Source organism: Gadus morhua, chromosome 1 (assembly GCF_902167405.1).
Source record: "Gadus morhua chromosome 1, gadMor3.0, whole genome shotgun sequence".
Lineage (NCBI taxonomy): Eukaryota > Metazoa > Chordata > Actinopteri > Gadiformes > Gadidae > Gadus > Gadus morhua.
The window spans coordinates 3,773,821-3,793,820 of NC_044048.1; the positions used below are offsets into that span (position 1 = coordinate 3,773,821).

At 44.2% G+C, this 20,000-nt stretch overlaps 1 protein-coding gene across 3 annotated transcripts in view; it reads right to left on the reverse strand.

Annotated features, from left to right (window-relative positions):
• The window catches only part of cdk18 (cyclin dependent kinase 18), a 45,558-nt gene that overhangs the window by 3,250 nt on the left and 22,308 nt on the right, over positions 1-20,000 (reverse strand). For all 3 annotated transcript variants that reach the window (XM_030364093.1, XM_030364100.1, XM_030364107.1), the window contains exons 3-13: positions 13,968-14,110; positions 11,734-11,877; positions 10,527-10,583; positions 9,191-9,305; positions 8,615-8,709; positions 7,777-7,839; positions 7,191-7,314; positions 3,306-3,426; positions 1,946-2,043; positions 797-902; positions 224-266 (exon numbers count right to left, since the gene is read on the reverse strand). In XM_030364093.1, coding sequence (XP_030219953.1) covers positions 224-266; positions 797-902; positions 1,946-2,043; positions 3,306-3,426; positions 7,191-7,314; positions 7,777-7,839; positions 8,615-8,709; positions 9,191-9,305; positions 10,527-10,583; positions 11,734-11,877; positions 13,968-14,110 — 1,109 coding nt within the window. The remainder of the gene's footprint in view (positions 1-223; positions 267-796; positions 903-1,945; positions 2,044-3,305; positions 3,427-7,190; positions 7,315-7,776; positions 7,840-8,614; positions 8,710-9,190; positions 9,306-10,526; positions 10,584-11,733; positions 11,878-13,967; positions 14,111-20,000) is intronic.

Consider the following 20,000-nt stretch of genomic DNA (forward strand, 5'->3'; position numbering starts at 1 on the left):
TACTATTCAGGATTCAACATTGTTGATAATACGTCTCACACTCTTCTTGACTGTATTTGTAAGGTAAATATATATTCTGATAACTGTCACTAATAATGTATATTACTATACAGTATAAAACTGTCTGGTAACCTTCAGCTGCTTTCAGCCCTTAAACCTTTCTGGTAGGTGATGCTGATTGGTACAATGCCTCATGGTGCTAATTCAGTATAATTTCTCTTACCATTAATAGTGCATTCAGAAGATCGATTCCCTCTGTATCTAACCTGGGGAGACAAAATTAATAAAATTTGAACTGTAAGATATAAGAGCTGACAAGGCAGGAAGGGATGCAGATTAACCAGAATCAAAAATGTCAGAGAAACTACAATGTTATGTCAATGCCGGTGACAATCGTTTTCAGATTAAAAAACCCTGTTAGTGCTAATGACCAGGAATATTGCAAATCACCTGCAAATGACTTGTGAATGCATACATTTATTGCATGTCTTCCTTTATATACTAGAGAATATGTTTGTGTTTGTCTCTTTCTGTCATTAATGTACTGCACATCAGATGGAAGAAGAGAACAACAGAGAACCAATAACAAAAAAATGTGTTGCTATGTTTGCCACACGTCAACATCAATGACAGCGGGTTATATAAAATAAGCCAAAAGGCCTCGTAGGTTTAGTATGAGCAAAAGGCAGTGATGTTAACCAGCAGTCACCAACACTGTGTGTGGTTCCTCCTGGGCCATAGGCTCAGCAGACTGTCTCCCAGCTGTAATGAGTACATAGGCAGGAGGCGGTGGTACCTGGGCACGTGGTTGAGGAGGGCTTGAGGCCGGTACTGGGGGAACACGTATGACCTGAACTCCTGGTTGCTGCCGATGCTCGGCCAGGTGTCATCCGTCGGCGTCCCTGGGACAGACGGACAGAAAGATGTTAAAACACACACGTAGACAGCAGTTTTGCGATAGAATGTAACACCCTGTAAAGTAATCTAAGTTGTTTTTCCCTTCTCTCTTTTAATGACTTGTACTCGGATTAATCCTCTGTACTTATATATGTGGTTTGCTATTTAAAGTCTTTCTCCAGGAATATTGAGGGACTACTCTAAAGCTAGCTCTGTGCCAGGATCAGATGATACGGCCCTTTGTCTTATATGATTGAAAACATATCAATTTGGCAAATATTGCACGATAAAACTTGGAGACGAGGCACATTCCATCCTCATGACATGCCATCAACCTCACCTGGGACGGAGGAACCAACATGTAATTCGTCCATTTATCGTGTCAATGTACACTTCGTAAGGGGCGATGGGGTAACCCTCCAAAAAAATAAATGTGAGTCTTTGGAGCGTGTCCTACATGGGCACGACAGCCTGTTGCTAGGAGCTATTCATGCTGAAACCTTCCCTTTATGCTGTGTACAAGCTGTACTCACTCTGACCCAGTATCCTCCGCATACATCATTTCACTCACACAACAATGTCACAGGGGTTATCTTTCTTTTGTACAGAGATTCCCTCTATGGTCCTGGTAGCTGTAGAGATTTACTCCACACTTTGTCATTTTTTAAATCAGAAACCTGAGCCAGGGCCGTGTTGCAGAAAAGAGTTTGAACTCTGCATTGGCACGGGGCCGTCGACTCAAGTAAAGTCCTTGGCTCTGCGAGCAACTTGTTACAACAGCATACGTTGATGATATTGTTTGCAAGAAGGGGTCCCTCTCCTTGGGTGGCGGGATGCCTGCAGATCCTTTCCAGATCCACTGCCATCCAGAACTGCATGGCAGTGGATCAGGCCAGGTCCTGCAGGCTTCCCAGAACCCAAGGAACTGGCCTGGTCCACTGCCACCCAGAGCGTACTCAGTGAATGGCCCTGCAAGCTGATCCACTGTGACCTAGAGCATGTTCAGCACATGGACCTGCAGCGCTCTGAGGGGAGCGGGCGGGCTCACCCATGAGTCTGAAGACCAGATGGAGTTCCTCCTTCACAGTGGCTCCGGGGAACATGGGCCGGCCAGTGGCCATCTCGAACATGATGCAGCCGACTCCCCTTTGAAACACAACATGTGGACAAAGTTTAAATTCAATTGCTTTTGTATAGCCCTTTAATCACAGGCACAGTCGCAAAGGGCTTATGACACAAGGCCTGTAAGCCTTGTGTAAAAACTCCATTAATTAGCAAGGAAGAAATCTTGAGAAGGAACGCAGAGCGGGGGAGCAGTAGTGCAACGGGGCCATCATTGACACACATTGATACAGGCCAAACATTTCAAAGATCAAACAACACCTGAGGCCAATACTATAACACACACACACACACCACACACACACACACACACACACACACAACACACACACACACACCACACACACACACACACACAACACACATAAACGCACACACACACACACACACACACACACCACACACACACACACACACACACACACACACACAACACACACACACACACACACACACACACACACTCCAGAGGCTGGATGACATATGCAGCCCATGCTTGTCTTTTGTCTGGAGGGTCTCTGTGGATCCCGTGGTGGGCTGGAGGGGGAGGGTGGGTGGCGTTTACACCGCCAGCCACCGAGATGAAAGGTTGGCACAGCGACGCCGGCTTGTACTAAATATAGGCGTGCTTATGTGTGATAATTACAGATGCCATGCAACCATGGAAAACGGCTAATGAGTGCGATGCTTGTACAATACGGTAGCTGGATAAGATAAGGCGATCACAGCGGGCTTTAGTGTTTATTGAGGGGTTATTGAAATCCGGCTCAACAAGTGTTATTCACAATCTTCCCCAGCAGAGCGATTTCATTCAAAAAATACCTCCTAATTGCTTGAACTTATTCTGCCCAGCACCGTAATCAGCCGTGCTCTGTAGACGTGAATAGACGTCTACAGAGGACGTGTGGATTTGTGGATTTCTAAAATGAATCCACGCATCAATTTCCTCGATGCGTGGATTCATTTTAGAAATCCACATAAAGTGGATTCATTTTAGAAATCCTCAATGTTGTTTGATAAGCCCTTCTGTTGTAAAATACCTCTGAGTCACACATGTTCAGCTTTCTTTGATGAATGATCACAATTATAATCTGTTTAATTAACACATCAAATGTAGTGGCTGGTTCATTTTATTTTACAAAAGAGCTCATAGTAACTTTGTTCCATTTAACAACAACAACATAGTTACAGTAACCAATGAATTAAACTCCACTTCTAGCTGAGATGTGGCTCCAGGTGTACTGTGTGCTCTAAGAACAGGGGGTCTGGCAGGCTACAGTCCTCACCACATGTCGATGGGGGTGGAGTACTCTGTGGAGCCCAGCAGAACGTCGGGGGGGCGGTACCACAGCGTAACCACCTCGTTGGAGTAGGTCTTGGTCGGGACCGACTTGGCCCTGGCCAGCCCTTCAGAGACAACACAATGAGACACAACAACAATCACTGGTCGGCCCTTCAGAGACAACACAATGAGACACAACAACACAACAAGGTTCACTAGCCGGCCCTTCAGAGACAACACAATTAGACACAACAACACAACAAGGTTCACTGGCCGGCCCTTCAGAGACAACACAATGAGACACAACAACACAACAAGGTTCACTGGCCAGTGGGGTATTCCGCAAAGCCGGTTTTATCACATAACCGGGTAAGTTAACCCAGGGTTTGCGGTAACCCTAGGTTTTCCGTTCCAAAATGAACACGGTATGTTAGTTAGTATAGAAACATATGCTCTGAATCAAACCTGGTCGGAGCAGATTTTGCGCAGGTTAAGTTTGAAACCTAACCCGGTTTGGGGTATTTAAACCAGTGTTCCCTGCAGATTTCATGTGTTCACAATGGCATGCCCTTTTGATGAGAGGCCTGTTGATATCGGAGCGCAAATTATTCGTGCAATCCACCGGGAGCGATTAATAAGACCACGGCTCGACATCTTGGCATATCGGATGACTTTTTGCTGGAGAGATATAGATTCCCGGGCAAATCTTTGATATATTGAAATAGCCTTCTCCAGCCTTACAAAGCCAACACTACCAATCGAGGACCTGGCCTCAGTTCACTCCAGACTATTTGCATAGCCCTCTGTTTTTTGCAAATGGTAGTTTTATCTATAGTGTTGGTGATTCTGAGCACATTTCAGTCCTTTCAGATGACGTTCGGACCAAGATTTTCATCGGCTTCCTATCATACAAAGAGCAATATTGGAGTATGCCGAGAGGCACTTACAACAGAAAGTATAAAATAGTCCTAACGGACACACACTGGACAATGTTCGATCGTAGCCGGCGGCTCCATTAAAAGCACTAATCCATCTTGATCTGTGAAGCTGATGAATTTTCACTTTTAGGTTTTCTAACCCGTTACCAAAAAAAAACATTTGGAACATTTGCGCTGTGGCAACCACACGGTTTGCATGTGTTACTTCGAAGGCAAACAAAATCTAAAAGAAAAGAAAAACTGAAAAACCTACATTCAACTAATGGGGTACCCTCACATGGCCCCTGGCATGGAGGAGGTAGGTACCTCCTCAGAGGGTCAGCCCTGAATTTATGTCTATTGCCAGCTCCACCACCGGGGTCAAGACAATTTGAGGGCCAGATCCAGTCTGCCGACTGTGGGCCTTTTTACGATTGGCTTAAAAAAAAAAGGGCTCATTTAAATGCAGGAGTGACAAATATGGTATGACAATTTAAATGCTGGACTGACAAAATATACCAATACGATGGTGGGAATAATTTTGTATGTTTTATACTTAATTTTTACGTGATCCGCTGACCACAGAGTACAGATTTTTTAGAAGAGAAGGTTATGTGCTAGGAACGTTAAGAGTGCCTAACTGGGATATTAATAGATTCATGGCTCAAATATTAAGGATCATGCTTTTGACATGTAGCTAACGCATTTACGCGGTCAGCGATCCGCTGTCAGACTTTGGTTCTCCGGGTTGCAGAGGCTTTAGCGTTCCCTGTTTTTGTGATAATGTCCTTCTCCTCGTCATAGCTCTCCAGGAGAACCTGGAGTTCCATTTCATTTAAATAAGCGGCCCGCTTCGCCATTTCGATCAGGGTTTCCATGATCCATACATCACGTGTTTATAGGTTTGGCGTGGACGCGCACAACCCTGTGTTAACCAACCCTGTGTTGATTGAACTAATGCATAACCCGTGCGGTGGAACCGACAGCTCTGGTTTAGTTGGCACAGGGTCAATCAACCTAGAGTTCAGCGTTAACTCTGTGTTTGTTAAACCTCCGTTCGTGGAATACCCCACTGCCCTTCAGAGACAACACAATGAGACACAACAACAACCACTGATCGGCCCTTCAGATACAACACAACAAGACACAACAGGGTTCACTGGCCAGCCCTTCAGAGACAACACAACTAGATATAACAAGAGACAACAATGCATCAATGTTCACTGGCCAGACTTCAGAAAAAACACAACAATACACAACAATACACAACAAGACACAACAAGGTTCACTGGCCAGTGGGCTATTCCACGAACGGAGGTTTAACAAACACAGAGTAAACGCTGAACTCTAGGTTGATTGACCCTGTGCCAACTAAACCAGAGCTGTCTGTTCCACCGCACGGGTTATGCATTAGTTCAATCAACACAGGGTTGGTTAACACAGGGTTGTGCGCATCCACGCCAAACCTATAAAGACTTGAGGTATGGATCATGGAAACCCTGATCGAAAAGGCGAAACAAGCCCCTTATTTCAATGAAATGGAACTCCAGGTTCTCCTGGAGAGCTATGACGAGGAGAAGGACATTATCACAAGAAAAGGGAACGCTAAAGCCTCTGCAACCCGGAGAACCAAAGTCTGGCAGCGGATCGCTGACCGCGTAAATGCGTTAGCTACATGTCAAAAGCATGATCCTTAATATTTGAGCCATGCATCTATTAATATCCTAGTTAAGCATTCTTAACGTTCCTAGCACATATCCCTTATCTTTTAAAAAAATATGTAATACTCTGATCATTCCGATGGCTCCCAAGCGGTCGGCGGATCAAGTAAAAATGTAGTAAGTATAAAAACATACAAACTGGTAAGCTGTTCCCACCATCGTATTGGTATGAATTTAAATAAGCCCTTTTTATAATTATATATCGGAGCGCATAATAATTTGCGCTCCGATATAAACAGGCCTCTCATCAAAAGGGCATGCCATTGTGAACACATGAAATCTGTGGTGAACATGGGTTTAAATACCCAAAACCGGGTTATGTTCCAAATTTAATCTGCGCAAAACCTGCTCCGATCTGGTTTGATTCAGATCATATGTTTCTATAGTAACTAACATACCGTGTTCATTATGGAACGGAAAACCTAGGGTTACCGCAAACCCTGGGTTAACTTACCCGGTTATGTGATAAAACCAGCTTCTTGGAATACCCCTCTGCCCTTCAGATACAACAGAGCAAGACCCAAAAGTCTCAACAACGTTCACTGTACAGTCCTTCAGATGTATACAACAATACAGAACAAGGCTCACTGGCCAGCTCTCAGTTTTAACGTGTAATCTCAACCTGGTTGTACACAAATTGCAAAAAGTTCTGAGAATACGATGCAGGAAAACATCGGCTGACATTTTCTTTCAGGAATAAAAATGTGTTAAATATGAAGATTATAAGAAGTAACAGACTGGGAGGAAGTCACCTGGGTGTGTCTTTTGGTGTGATACCCTAATAGTACCTGTTCTAAGTTACTGTTTCCACGTGTGTACCCTAACCCAAGATGGTCTCCTTTCTGTATACCCTTTTTACAAGAGCACTGCTTGTTATCAATTGTTTTTAGGAGCGTGGCAAGAATGACTGATTGACAATATCAGGGTGTAGTTTTCTTTGAACGGGCCTTTTATATCATCCGAAACAGCTAGCCATCACATCATTGATGTCTCCCGGCCTCTCCTCACCCTCCTCATCACCTCCCCTGAGGTATGGATCACATGATATATGCAATAAAAAAGGAAGCAGGTCCCTGGGAGAAGACCCTGTTGCTAGGTTACAGCTTGCAAGATGCTAAAACGATCAGGACAGGAGCTCTTTCCAAGTGGCAGTAAAAATATAATTGGAGTTCAACCTGGCATGGTAACCGCTATTGTAGCGCAGACGAGTGATTCTGTACGTGTGGGTGGGGGGTTCGACTCCCACCGTACCGAAGTCAGCCAGCTTGAGCTCTCCCTTGTCGTTTATGAGCAGATTCTGTGGTTTGAGGTCTCTGTGTAAGATCTTTCTCTTGTGGCAGTAATTCAGACCCCGCAGTAACTGGAACATAAAGATCTAGAGATGGAGGGAAGGGTGCGAGTATCAAAACATTGGCAGATTAAACTCAGCCGCTACAAAATGACCGCAGCTCACATCCACACAGATTGATCCGGTAAACACATATCGGAGGAGCTTTAAAAATACAGTCATTTCCAGTCTTTTTTGTTTGTCTTTTTAAGTGTAAGTTGGCAGTGTGGTGCGCAACACATTCATTTAAACCATCTGTTTGGCAACGATAGCTTGCCAACTTTCAATGATTCTAATTAGTGATTGCTCAAAGGACAAATTAACTTCTGCAGAGAAATGTGACATTTCCTTTTTAATTCTAGAATATTTGTACGGATAAAACAAATGAGCAGATTATTGAAGTGTATGTTGGACCCCACGATACACCACATGCTAAACATGTCCAGGTGTGTTCCAGCTCTCAGATGTTTTTATTATCCATCTATCGAGGGGAAACCAGACGTGTCTCACCTTGACGTTGTGCATGCTCATCAGGTTTCCACAGCTGTCCAAATACTGCTTGAGATCACTATCCTATAAGGAAGACGTGGGATGGACATTAACATTTATGGTTGTGTTTATGTGTGACACACACAGACACATGCATGTGTCTGTGTCTCTTCAGAAAAGTTATAATTGTCTGACCGGCGGTTATCGACAATCAGGGCAAAAATCAAATAACTGTTTTCCTCAAAATAAAGGGGGGGGGGGGGGTAGTGCTTTGTAGTACATCTGTCTGTTTGATTACCTCTTAGGGGCCGAACACATCATTTCAAGTTTCTTATCATTCATTTCCAATGAAATATTCAAATAGTTGTTAACAAAAATGGCAGTGCACAGTGCGTGACTTTCCCTGCCTTGATCGGAGCCGGCAGAGAGCACTGCTGCAAAATCACGTCAGAAAGCGAAACTGCAAAAGCATATTGGCTTGCGGCGTGTATGTTAGGGGCTTTTAGACCCAATCGGCGGTCCGAGACCGACTGGATTATGGGAGCGCTTCAATGGAGCCACAGCTTCCATAGTTTGAGGAAAGGCGTGCTTCAACCTCACAAGGCAAACATGGTGGTTTGAATATTGTGTAAAGCTTTGGTCAAATTGAACGTTAGGACGGGCACTATACACCTTTAGAGTGATGAGAGGAAGAAACTTGCTACCCTGTTTATTCATGTTTACTGCGCGTGAGTATGTTCTGTGTGTTTGTGTCTGTGTGTTTGTGTGTGTGTGTGTGTGTGTGTGTGTGCGTGCGTGCGTGCGTGCGTGCGTGCGTGCGTGCGTGCGTTTGAGTGCCCACTCAAGGCTCTGCACTTACCAGGTATTCAAAGACCAGTGTTAGAGAGCGCTCTGTGTGGATGATGTCATGGAGGGTGACGATGTTGGCGTGCTTGAGGTCCTTCAGTAGAGACACTGGGGATGGTTAAAGAGAAAACATGTTGACTTGAATTGAATTGAATTGAATTGAACTTACCTCACGACGACGCCAGCCACCGCGAGTAACTTCACCGTGACGGGGAAGGGGAGGCGGAGGGCCAAGGTTTAAGATTCACGGTTCAATAGTACTAATATGCATATATATATACAGTATATAGGCCTAGAGATCTTTCTCTCTCTCTCTACATGTAAATATAGATAAATATTTATCAAAATGGTGTATGATTTATTATGTTAAACCAACGATGACAGCCGGGCCACTAGATGGAAGCAGTGTTCCATTCCTAAAGAGCATGAACATGAGCATGAAGGTGAACTGTGTGCAGTGTGCACACAGTGTGAATGCATGCACATCTCTGTGTGTACTGTGTGCAAGTGAGAGTCTGTGTGTGTGTGTGTGTGTGTGTATGTGTGTGTGTGTGTGTGTGTGTGTGTGTTTGTGTGTGTGTGTGTGTACCCTCTCTGATGGCCGTGCAGGGTGCTCCCTCCTCGTGCTCGAGGCGAATCTCTTTCAGTGCCACCAAGTTTTCAGTGAGTTTGCTCCTCCCTTTAAAAACTGTGGCATATGTCCCCTACACACACACACACACACACACACACACACACACACACCACACACACACACACACACACACACACACACACACACACACACACACATAACACGTACAAACACATTTGTTCACATTGTACGCCATCCTAGCCAACCCTATGAATTCATAAAACAGGCACTTTTAATTCATTTTTGTATTAATGCTCCAGAACACAGCTTTAAAATCCGAGAGGCAGATCATCAAGAAGATGATAAATCATCAGACAACATTCACGATGATATCAATGTCATCAATCGTAGCATTATACATAACGTTGTAGATGTATAGTATTATACAATTAACTGGAATGCGCAATATCATCGCAGACACGTCATAGTAGCCTACATATATGAAAGAGGCATGGCACACTGCAACCGAGTCCTCGTGTTTCTCATGCACTTTCCACCGTCTGACAACGTGGAGTAATTTGGACACAGCCATACTGCTGAAGGGATTGATCGGAGACTTCAGGGCACAAGAAGTAAACCATGAAAGTGATTAAATATATCGACAATAGAGGACTGTGTGGCCCCAGTGGTCGGCCCCAGCGGCACCCGCCCCGGCATGACAGTCCACTATAAAAGCATCTCTTTGAGAGCTATCCACTGCGCTGACTGCTGACGGGTCATGTGACCAGGACTAATGCTAGCCTGCCGTAGCTAAGCCAACTAGCGCCCAACCGACCCCCAGCCAGGAAGTCCCCTTCGCTACCCTGCTGTTGTTTGTTGTTTGCTGGCCGTTTGTTTTGACGTGCCCTGCGGGCCCTGACTCACTCACACTGCTGGTGGAGATGAAGCCTTTCGGAGTCCAGACTCCCTGGCTCACGAGCCGCCCGATACCACTGTGTTTTTAAATAAATTCAACGCTAAACGGACGCGCAGCTTGTCCCGTGGGGGTGTGCGGCGTGTTTGTGTGTAACTGGACGCTTTGGGCAAGAGATTCCTGTGTGAGTTCTATGTTGTCAAATGTTCAACAAGTCAAGTCTGATGAGGCGCAAATACAACTTCAAGCACAATACAATTTAAAATTATAGTTATTTCATTGCATTGGTAACACTGCTCAGGGGATTTTCTAAGAACATGATCTCATCTCTCTGTTATTTTCCTACTCTACCATCTTGTTTTTTCTTGGAAATATGACACATTTACAAAGTAAGAAAGGTACTTCATTAAAGGAAACAGTCATTTGAGGGGTACGTACCTCGCCCAGTTTTCCCAGCTTAACGTAGGTTTCCAGCTTGCCAAAGCCTATGTCAGACTGACAGAGACGAGGAAGCAAACACAAGACGTTTATTTCAGTTTATACTCAGGAGAAACAAAAAATGAGTTGGAGTCACAGGCAATCCCAACACATTATTGACACGTAATTGAAATACACTTTTAAATATGTTGTCGCAAATGGTTGAATGTATTTTGAGCTTCTGAGCAATCAGAAGTCTGTTCAGACTACTGATTGCTCAGAAGCTCAAAATACGTATATGTTCTGTGCTTTTGTTCCACAGTGGCCAAAGAAGAACTTTAAGTAGGTAAGCAGTCAATTGGTCTCAAGGCAATAATGTTATAACACTCAGCCCCCAGCTAAAGTTTAGGCCCAGGAAAGATATTCTTAAATAGTGACATGACATTGGGTTTGTTCAGCGGAACTATCTTTTAAAGTTAGATACATTTTTCTTTTGAAACACCCCCCCAGCCAGTTCAGCTTAGTGCTGCTCATGTTTTCCCTCAAAAGCTAATTGGGTGGTCTGGATAAATCGAATGTCATGGACCCAGGGAAACACAAGACCCAATCGATGTCCGAGAGGAGCAGGTGGTAATCAGGACAATCGTTTATTTTTAGATTAATTTTAGATTCTTGTTGGATTGTTGAAAATGGGGATTCAACACTTTGGTTGATGCATACATTCTCTAGTGATTTAGAACAAAAATACAAGATATTTACCAGGCGGCACAATAGCCTATAATTATCCCTAGAAGGGGATATTGAATGTGATGTGCTGTTGAAATTAAAAGGTATTTTTGGCAAATGAGTGGGGCTTCATGGGACATTGGCGGAAGGAAACTGAACAGGCAGAGTTACACATTGTTTCCTGTTTCAGATTTATTCTACCACAGAATAACTCATCCAATGACACTTTCAGAAGGGGACTTTGATTGGTGTACTTGACAGTGGTTTTAATTTAAAACCTTTACAAACATTTTCCTTACAGTGAGCTACTGTTGAGTTTGTGTTCCCTATAAATAGCCGAACACGTGCTTTCAGAGACCCCCTCCAGCTGCGACCACATGATTGGCTCTAAACAAACGAGAAGCGACAGACGCTCCCTTCTCCTTCAGATTGTAGCCGGACTACCGTCACACTTGAGCTGATCGATCTACCGTCCCGGGAGGATGAGTGTCACGGGACCCACCAGCGAGGCGCGCCGGGAGACGCGGCTGAGGGGCTTGCAGGCGGGGGTCGGCGGCGGCGAGGTCTGGCTCTCCAGCTGCAGCTTCTGCAGGAGCTCAGAGGGCAGGCGGAGGTCCATGGACAGGGACATGCGCTGTCTGACGTCCTGCACAGAGCACACACAGACGCACACACACACACACACACACACAAACACATGATTAACAACACACACACACAAACAGACACACCCACGATCAACCACACACATACACAAACACACAGACACACACACCTACAAACACACACATGCAAATACGCAAAGACACAAATACACACACACACACAGTCGACAACACACACACACAAACACTCATGATCAACCACACACACACACAGATAGACAGACACATAGAAACACAGACACATGACCAATGACACACCCACACACACCCACACGATCAATGACACACAAACACACATACGATCAACAACACACAAATTATCAGCAATACACACACACACAAAGAGACAGACAGACAGACACACACATATACACATTCACACACTCACACACACAGTATGCGAGCTGCTGTATGTTAGATTCAAGAGTTGTAAAGAAAGAGCAGTATTTGGACTAAAAAATAGCAAAAGCAGAAGAGAGCATGATTTCCAAAATGAACGTATCTCCCTCCCTCCCTCCCTTCCTCCCTAGATTGCTCTGTAATTGAGCAGTGTTGCCCATTTTCCGCAACTCTGATTGACAGCCATGGCAGAAGCCTTTCGCAAATTGATGAGGCGATGCCCTGATTGGTCCGAACTGCACCAGCTGCGGTCTAAATTGGAAATTAATTTATACAGAGGGAGGGGTGCTGGCGCAGGCCACTGGAGACACATGTTCCCATAGTGCATGTGGCTCACGAAGAGCACCCCAAATAAACCACACATAAATAGCAAAAAATATCTAAAGAATCACGCAATGAGTCTGATAGCAATTAATTTGATCTCGCCCAGAGTCCTGTACTTGTACTTCCAGGAAGCTTCTGTCCTCCTTGCACAACCAGAGTCATGGCGCCCAAATTGCACTGCTAGCAACAGGCAGCCGTCCTGCTGCTAGTGCAGAGGACAACTGGAACTCATTGTGTCCACCAAGTTATAAGCCTTCAAACACCGTTGCCTTTATTTTGTTCCCCCTGTTCTAAATTACTTTTCCTGGCCACCCCCTCCCCCAGACAAGCCTGCTGGCGTTGAGACCTATAACTCTTACTTTATTCATATATATTCATTTGCATTATTTTCTTTCCGTGGTGCCGTTGTGTGAGCCAGCCAACTGGATACAGAACAGTAAAGACTGGGAGCAGGGCTGGGTCGGACAAAAGGGGAGCCAATAATATCCCTGTGATGAGAGTGAACAGCCAGGTGACTCATTCTCACTGAGCGCAGCCTGGAGAGGCAGTGAGATTAGAGGCTCTAGGGTTAAGGGTGCTGAGGCTGAGAGGCTGGACTCAATACACGCAAAATTAATTATCATTTGATGATTAATTCTGTTTGGGATCTGAAGGTACAATTTTGAGAGCTATTATTTGAGTGGCCTTTATTAAAAATGCCATAGTCACCTGTAAACTTTTAGGGAGCGACATACCCGCTGAGAATACCTGTTCTGTTTGGCTGCTGTTTAGGGGGGCGCAGATAGTGAGAGAACCTCTCTATTGCACCACACACACGCACACACACACACACACACACACACACACACACACACCACACACACCACCACACACACCACACACACACACACACACCTACTTTTGAAGGGGCTGTTACACTTTGTCCATTAAGTCTTCACTTCCAAGTTCAACATTAAGTGACCTATTTTAATATCAATATCAGAAAAATGAAGCCCTGACTAAGCTGTTATTAGCCTGCTTGTCACCCATTCGGTAGCACCTCTGTTATGCGGGCCCTCACTTGACCCCTGTTGTTATGATCAATCAGGGTTAAGCGCAGTGGCGTAACTATCGGTAAGCAGGGTATGCGGGTGCATACCCCCCCCCGTCAACAATCGTAACGGGGGGGGGGGCCCGCCTTGAACATCCTGCATACGGGCCCGTCGTTGCCTTGTTACGCCACTGGTTAAGCGTCACCACATATTCTTCGAAGGCGGGCCCTTTAATACTTCAACGTGATACGGCTACACAAATTTACCATACACACAAATGACACAACAGGCACGCACACGGCTCCCTCTGCGCTCACCTCCATGGAGAAGCGGCGGTGCTGGGCCTTGCTGTGGTACAGCAGCTGGGAGGGGGATTGGGTGCCAGTGGGGGCCAGCTCAGGAGTCACTGGGCTGCGGTCTTGGGACGGGACACCCAGACTGTCATGGTGGTGATCCAGCCCTGCAAAACACACACACACACACACACCAATACACACACACACACAGAGACACCACACACACACACACACACACACACACACACACACACACACACACACACACACACACACACACACACACACAACAGACAGACAGACAGACAGACAGACAGACAGACAGACAGACAGACAGACAGACAGACAGACAGACCGAGAGACACACACAAACACAGACGACACACACAGACACACACACACACACACACACACACACACACACACACACACACACACACACACACACACACACACACACATAACTCACTTAGTGGGATTGGTCTGCATCGTGATTGTGCATCAATTTGCATGACAAAGAAGTATAAATGCATACGGCCACACATATTTGCATATAAGTTCATGTAATACGCACTTATGACACACAAAAGAACAGCGCCACACATAAACATGATCAAGCCTGTGCACACAGCTAATGGTGAGCACACACACACACACACACACACACACCACACACACACACACACACACACACACAACACACACCACACAACACACACACAGCTCTCTACGTTGTGTTTGTGTTTGATTGTGTGTGTGTGTGTGTTGTTTGTGTGTGTGCTGAGTGTTTCTGTCCGTCGTCTTGAGCGCAGCCTCATCAACGATGCACTGCTCAAGTGTGCATGAGGACGCCACGTGCACTCTCCCAGCAGAAGCAGAGAAGCATTAGGCGGAGCGATCCACCTAGGAGCGAGAGGTGTGGCTGTGCAACGCAACGCACATTATGCAAAGGCCTCAACCCCCTGTTGAACTGCTGATTATGATCACTGCTGTGTGTGTGTGTGTGTGTGTGTGTGTGTGTGTGTGTGTGTGTGTGTGTGTGTGTGTGTGCGCGTGTGTGTGTGTGTGTGTGTGTGTGCGCGTGTGTGTGTGTGTGTGTGTGTGTGTGTGTGTGTGTGTGTATGTGTGTGTGTGTGTGTGTGTGTGTGTGTGTGTGTGTGTGTGTGTGTGTGTGTGCGTATATATATATATCTATATATATATAAAAAATATGTATATTAGAGCTGTAAGTTAAACGCATTATTAACGACGTTAACGCAAACCAATTTTAACGGCATTCATTTTTTTAGCGAGCGATTAACGCAAATTATTATTTTTTACAAAATAAAAATTATTATTCTTTTTTATTTTTTTTGGGCTCAAACCAAAGAAGCAGTAGCCTGACTGCTATGTTCAAGGCATATCTTTGTATGTTCATCGTTAAATTGCATTATAGGCTTTTTTTTTGTACCGTCCTGTTTTGATCAGTATATGCCAATGTTGTTATCAATAAAAAAACATTTGCACAAGGCATGCCGATGCACTTCTCCATGTTGATAAGAGCATTAAAATGCGAAAAATTAATGGGACAAAGAATTCAAGGGATATTTAGCATAGAAAAAAAATATGATTAATCGCGATTAATTGTGAGTTAACTATGGCATTAATGCGTTTAATCGTGATTAAATATTTTAATTGCTTGACAGCCCTAATATACATATATATAAAAAATCATTATATATAAATACATATGTGTGTGTGTGTTTGTGTGTCTGTAAGTGTTTGTTTGCGTGTGCGTGTGTGTGCGCGCGTGTGTGTCTGTGTGTGTGTGTGTGTGTGTGTGTGTGTGTGTGTGTGTGTGTGTGTGTGTGTGTGTGTGTGTGTGTGTGTGTGTGTGTGTGTGTGTGTGAGTGTGTGTGTGGCCTCCTGGGGCACATGTCACTTGTTGGTCACGGTCCATCCTATGGAGACAAGGAGTCTCTCTCCCCCCCACACACAACCACACACCCACACAGCCCAACCCCGGCTCTAGGTCAGACTTGATGTAAGATTAAAAAGATACGTATCACACATCATAAGGGCTCACATTTGAAGGGAAAAGAGAAACACACACACATCCACACCCCTGTATATATGTGTGTTTTACAAAGGCAGTGCCTTTCCGATTATGTTTTGTTGTTATGATAAATGAAAACAGGTATAGAGTTGGTTGATGGGGGAAAGGAACACACACACACACACACACACACACACACACACACACACACCACACACACACACACACACACACACACACACACACACACATACACACACAAACACACACACACACCACACACACACACACACACACACACACACACACACACATACACACACACACAAACAGTGTTTGAATGCAGTTGATTATTGCAGCACAACAAACACGATAGAAAGACAGGCAGACTATTTCACTCCATCTTAAAGGGAGGAACACAAAGAAAGTGTCTCTCCAGCGGTACTCTGCATCTGAATGGATCGGCCACAGCGGCTCTTTTGATCCTCTGACATAATTATACACAATTGTCTTAGAAATAGCCGCCTCAAAGCTAATTATTCAGAATATAGCCCTAAAGAGAAACCCAAAAGCACAAGATAGAGTCATCCGTTTTATAATGCGATTTGCCTCTTGTTGTCAAACAGCAATCAGTTTTATTTTCCAACGCTATATTCCCCAAATATTGATGTGGCACCACGGTATGGCAACATATTGTACAGTGCTTAAGGATGAATCACAAAATGTAGGTAGACAAAGTCTATAAGTAGACCGATACTGACCTTTTTAAAGATCCCATATCATGCTTTTTTAGGGTTAATAATTGAATTTGGGGGTACTACTAGAATAAGGTTTAATGCCTGTATGTTAGAAATACCCCTTATTATTCTCACACTGTTTATTTCTGTAAAACCAATTTCAAACCACTTTCAAAAACTTTTGATTTGTATCACGTCGCTTTAAGGTCCGCCTCCCGAGTTGCCCAATCTGCTGTGATTGGTCACAAATTCACACCCTGGAGAAGTTGTAAACATTGTGGGTTGCTGCTTCTGCCCATCAGCACTGCCCACTGCACTACGGACATAAAGTTTGCGCAGAAACAAGCGGTTTCACACACTTATTGAGGGGCGTTTTCGACGGGCGCAAATTTTTCCCCTGCCTCAGACTTAGATTTATCTCAGCAGACGTAAAACATATATAAAGTACATACGGCATATAACACTCTAAAGCAAAAGGAATGGTTGAAAAAGAAGCCCAAGCGAGGGGATAAAGCTTTTTGCGAATTAGAGGATTTTTTTGCGAATTTTGGTGTTTCCATCACCGTTTACTGTTTCGATACTTCAAAGTTTGCATAAAATCAGGGGGATGGAAACGCACCTACTGTGAGGCAAATATTTTATTAGATCCAGTTTTAAGGGTGCAATGAATTACACCTTCCTCAAATGTATAAGATCATTATGCATCAAGAATGACAATTTTTAATTAATTTTCAAAAAACAAATTAGAAAGGCTGAGCTTGAAGCAAAATAATATGTATTTTCAGAAAATGGAGTCTAGCTACTGGCAGATCAATTTGTCCCTCAAGAGAAAATTGGCATTTTCATGAATATTCCTGGTTAGTAGTAAATACCAGAAGTTAATTGTTGTTACCTAGCAATGTGACAGTGTCAGACTTGGTCGTTGTTTCTTAGACGTTGAATTACATTGGGTGTCGGTTGGGAAATTTGAATGATTTGCATGATTCTCTCAGGCAGGAAGACAGCAACATGCTCTTTAGGATTGCAGCCAAAAAATAAAGGCGGCTATAAGGAGCCTCTTTAAGAGTCTGACAGAAGACAGACAGAAGCAGTCCAGCCAGGTAGACGCTGAAACAGAGGTGGAGAGGCAGGTGCCAAGGCAACACATGTTAAGCTGATTACAGTTCAAAGTAAAATTAAATAGAAAAAAACTAGATTTTAGCTGAAAACTTGCTTTTTAGGCCTTTTGGGTGTTTCAAGTTTCAATCAGTGGTCTCTAATCCTGGTATCTACAGTATTCTGCACCCTGGTGTGCACCCCTTGTCTGGGTGTCTGTGGATGAGAGTGTGGCTACCATAACTATCTGCAAAAGGAAACTATCTGGAAAACACTCAGCTTCCAGTGCAAGTCCCCACCAATGTCAGAATCAATAGCGGCCAAACGTGGGGGTTTCTCTGAGGAAAAACGCAATTACACCTGATTGAAGAGAGCTTGTTATGCAGCCATGGACGCGCGATTCATTAATCAATTCAGGATTTGTTTATTAAATGCCCGTCTTGCTTGTTTCAGGCGAAACCGATTTCTTCGGGGTTGGCTCACTGAATAAAAAGTATAGAGTGCAGCTATAACCCTCAGCTATTGTGAATCGTGTCCTTGTATGGTGTGTGTGTGTGTGTCTGTGTGTGTGTGTGTGTGTGTGTGTTCTGTGTGTGTGTGTGTACGTGTGCGGGGGGGGGGGGGTTGTGTAGGAGAATACTCATTCGACATATTCCACATGCTGAAGGATGACATGCATCCTAAGAGCGAGGTAGTCAGTGAACCGAGAATCACTGGCTTTTCTGTCTCCTTGTAGAGTTTAATGCTGTTCACCGACACATGAGCGTTGAATATTTTCCACATTTAAAACATCTATGTCAATGGATGGATGCTGATTGCATTGACGGTGGATAGAAGATGTTGTCTGTGCATAGTTGATAATATGGTTGCCTACTGTTTATTTCAGTTGTAGGATAGACATTGATTTGTGTTGGTTCGTAAACCAACATTGATGTTGGCTGGTCCAGATGCAATATGAAATGTATGTCACTCCTACCATTTTCTCTGTTGCTGCTGCGTGTCTCTGTGTTTTACCCTACTTTGTATATTAATTCTTCCATCTTCTTTTTCTTGTTTTTTCATCAGGCTGCCCCTGCTTTTCTTTGTGTGTGTTCTTCCATTAACGTCGAGATCCAGTCTTATTTTTATTTCTATGATCTCGATGTTGGACAATAACAACTCCCCTGCTGATGCGAATTGATCTGCCGGTAGCCAGTTTCCATTTTCTGAAAGTACACATTATTTTGCCCAAGTTCAACCATTCAAATTCAATTTTAAAATAGTACAAAATAGTACAAACATGCAATATGTTATCCATTCAAAATCCTTTTCAGTTATAAAATAGTCATTATTTATAACCATAAGGGGTTCGTTTTTTTCAGTTTGAGTTGCTATTGTGTGAGCCAGTAGCCAGCTTCTATTTCTGAATGATGATTATTTTGCCGAAGTTCAGCCCTTCTAATTCATTTTTGAAATAGTACATTGAAATTCTGCAAGAAGTTATCCATTCAAAATCCTTTTCAGTTAAAAAATAGTTATTATTTCCATTAAGGGTTTGTTTTTTTCAGCTGGGGTTAGGATTAGTCCAAAGCACTGGATAATGAAGAAAATAAGTATACTGAGGGAGAGGGGAATAAGGGCTATATATATGTCTCTCTCCCTCTCCCTCCCTCCCTCCCTCCCTCCCTCCCTCCCCCTCTCTCTCTCTCTCTCTCTCTCTCTCTCTCTCTCTCTCTCTCTCTCTCTCTCTCTCTCTCTCTCTCTCTCTCTCTCTGTCCCTCTCCTGCTCCCTCATGGCTGACCTTCATAAATCAGACAGAGAGGCAGACACAACGACGCTAGGGAGTGTGGAAGCAAAAATCCAGCTGCTATCCTCTGTGTGATAGCTATCAGTGCACGCAAGCACACGTGCACACACACACACACACACACACACACACACACACACATACACACACACACACACACACACACACACACACACACACACACACACACACACACACACCAGTGCACTCAGACACTGTGTGTGATTAGTGATGCACTTAAGCTAAACAAGGCTCAAATCTGCATTCATTCCTTTCGCTGTACAACCTTTTCTGTGTGTATTCCAACTTACCTCTTGAGGGTTCTGCTTTGACAAAAAATGGAAACATCATACACACATATATGTACACACACGCACACATGCATGCACACGCACACAAA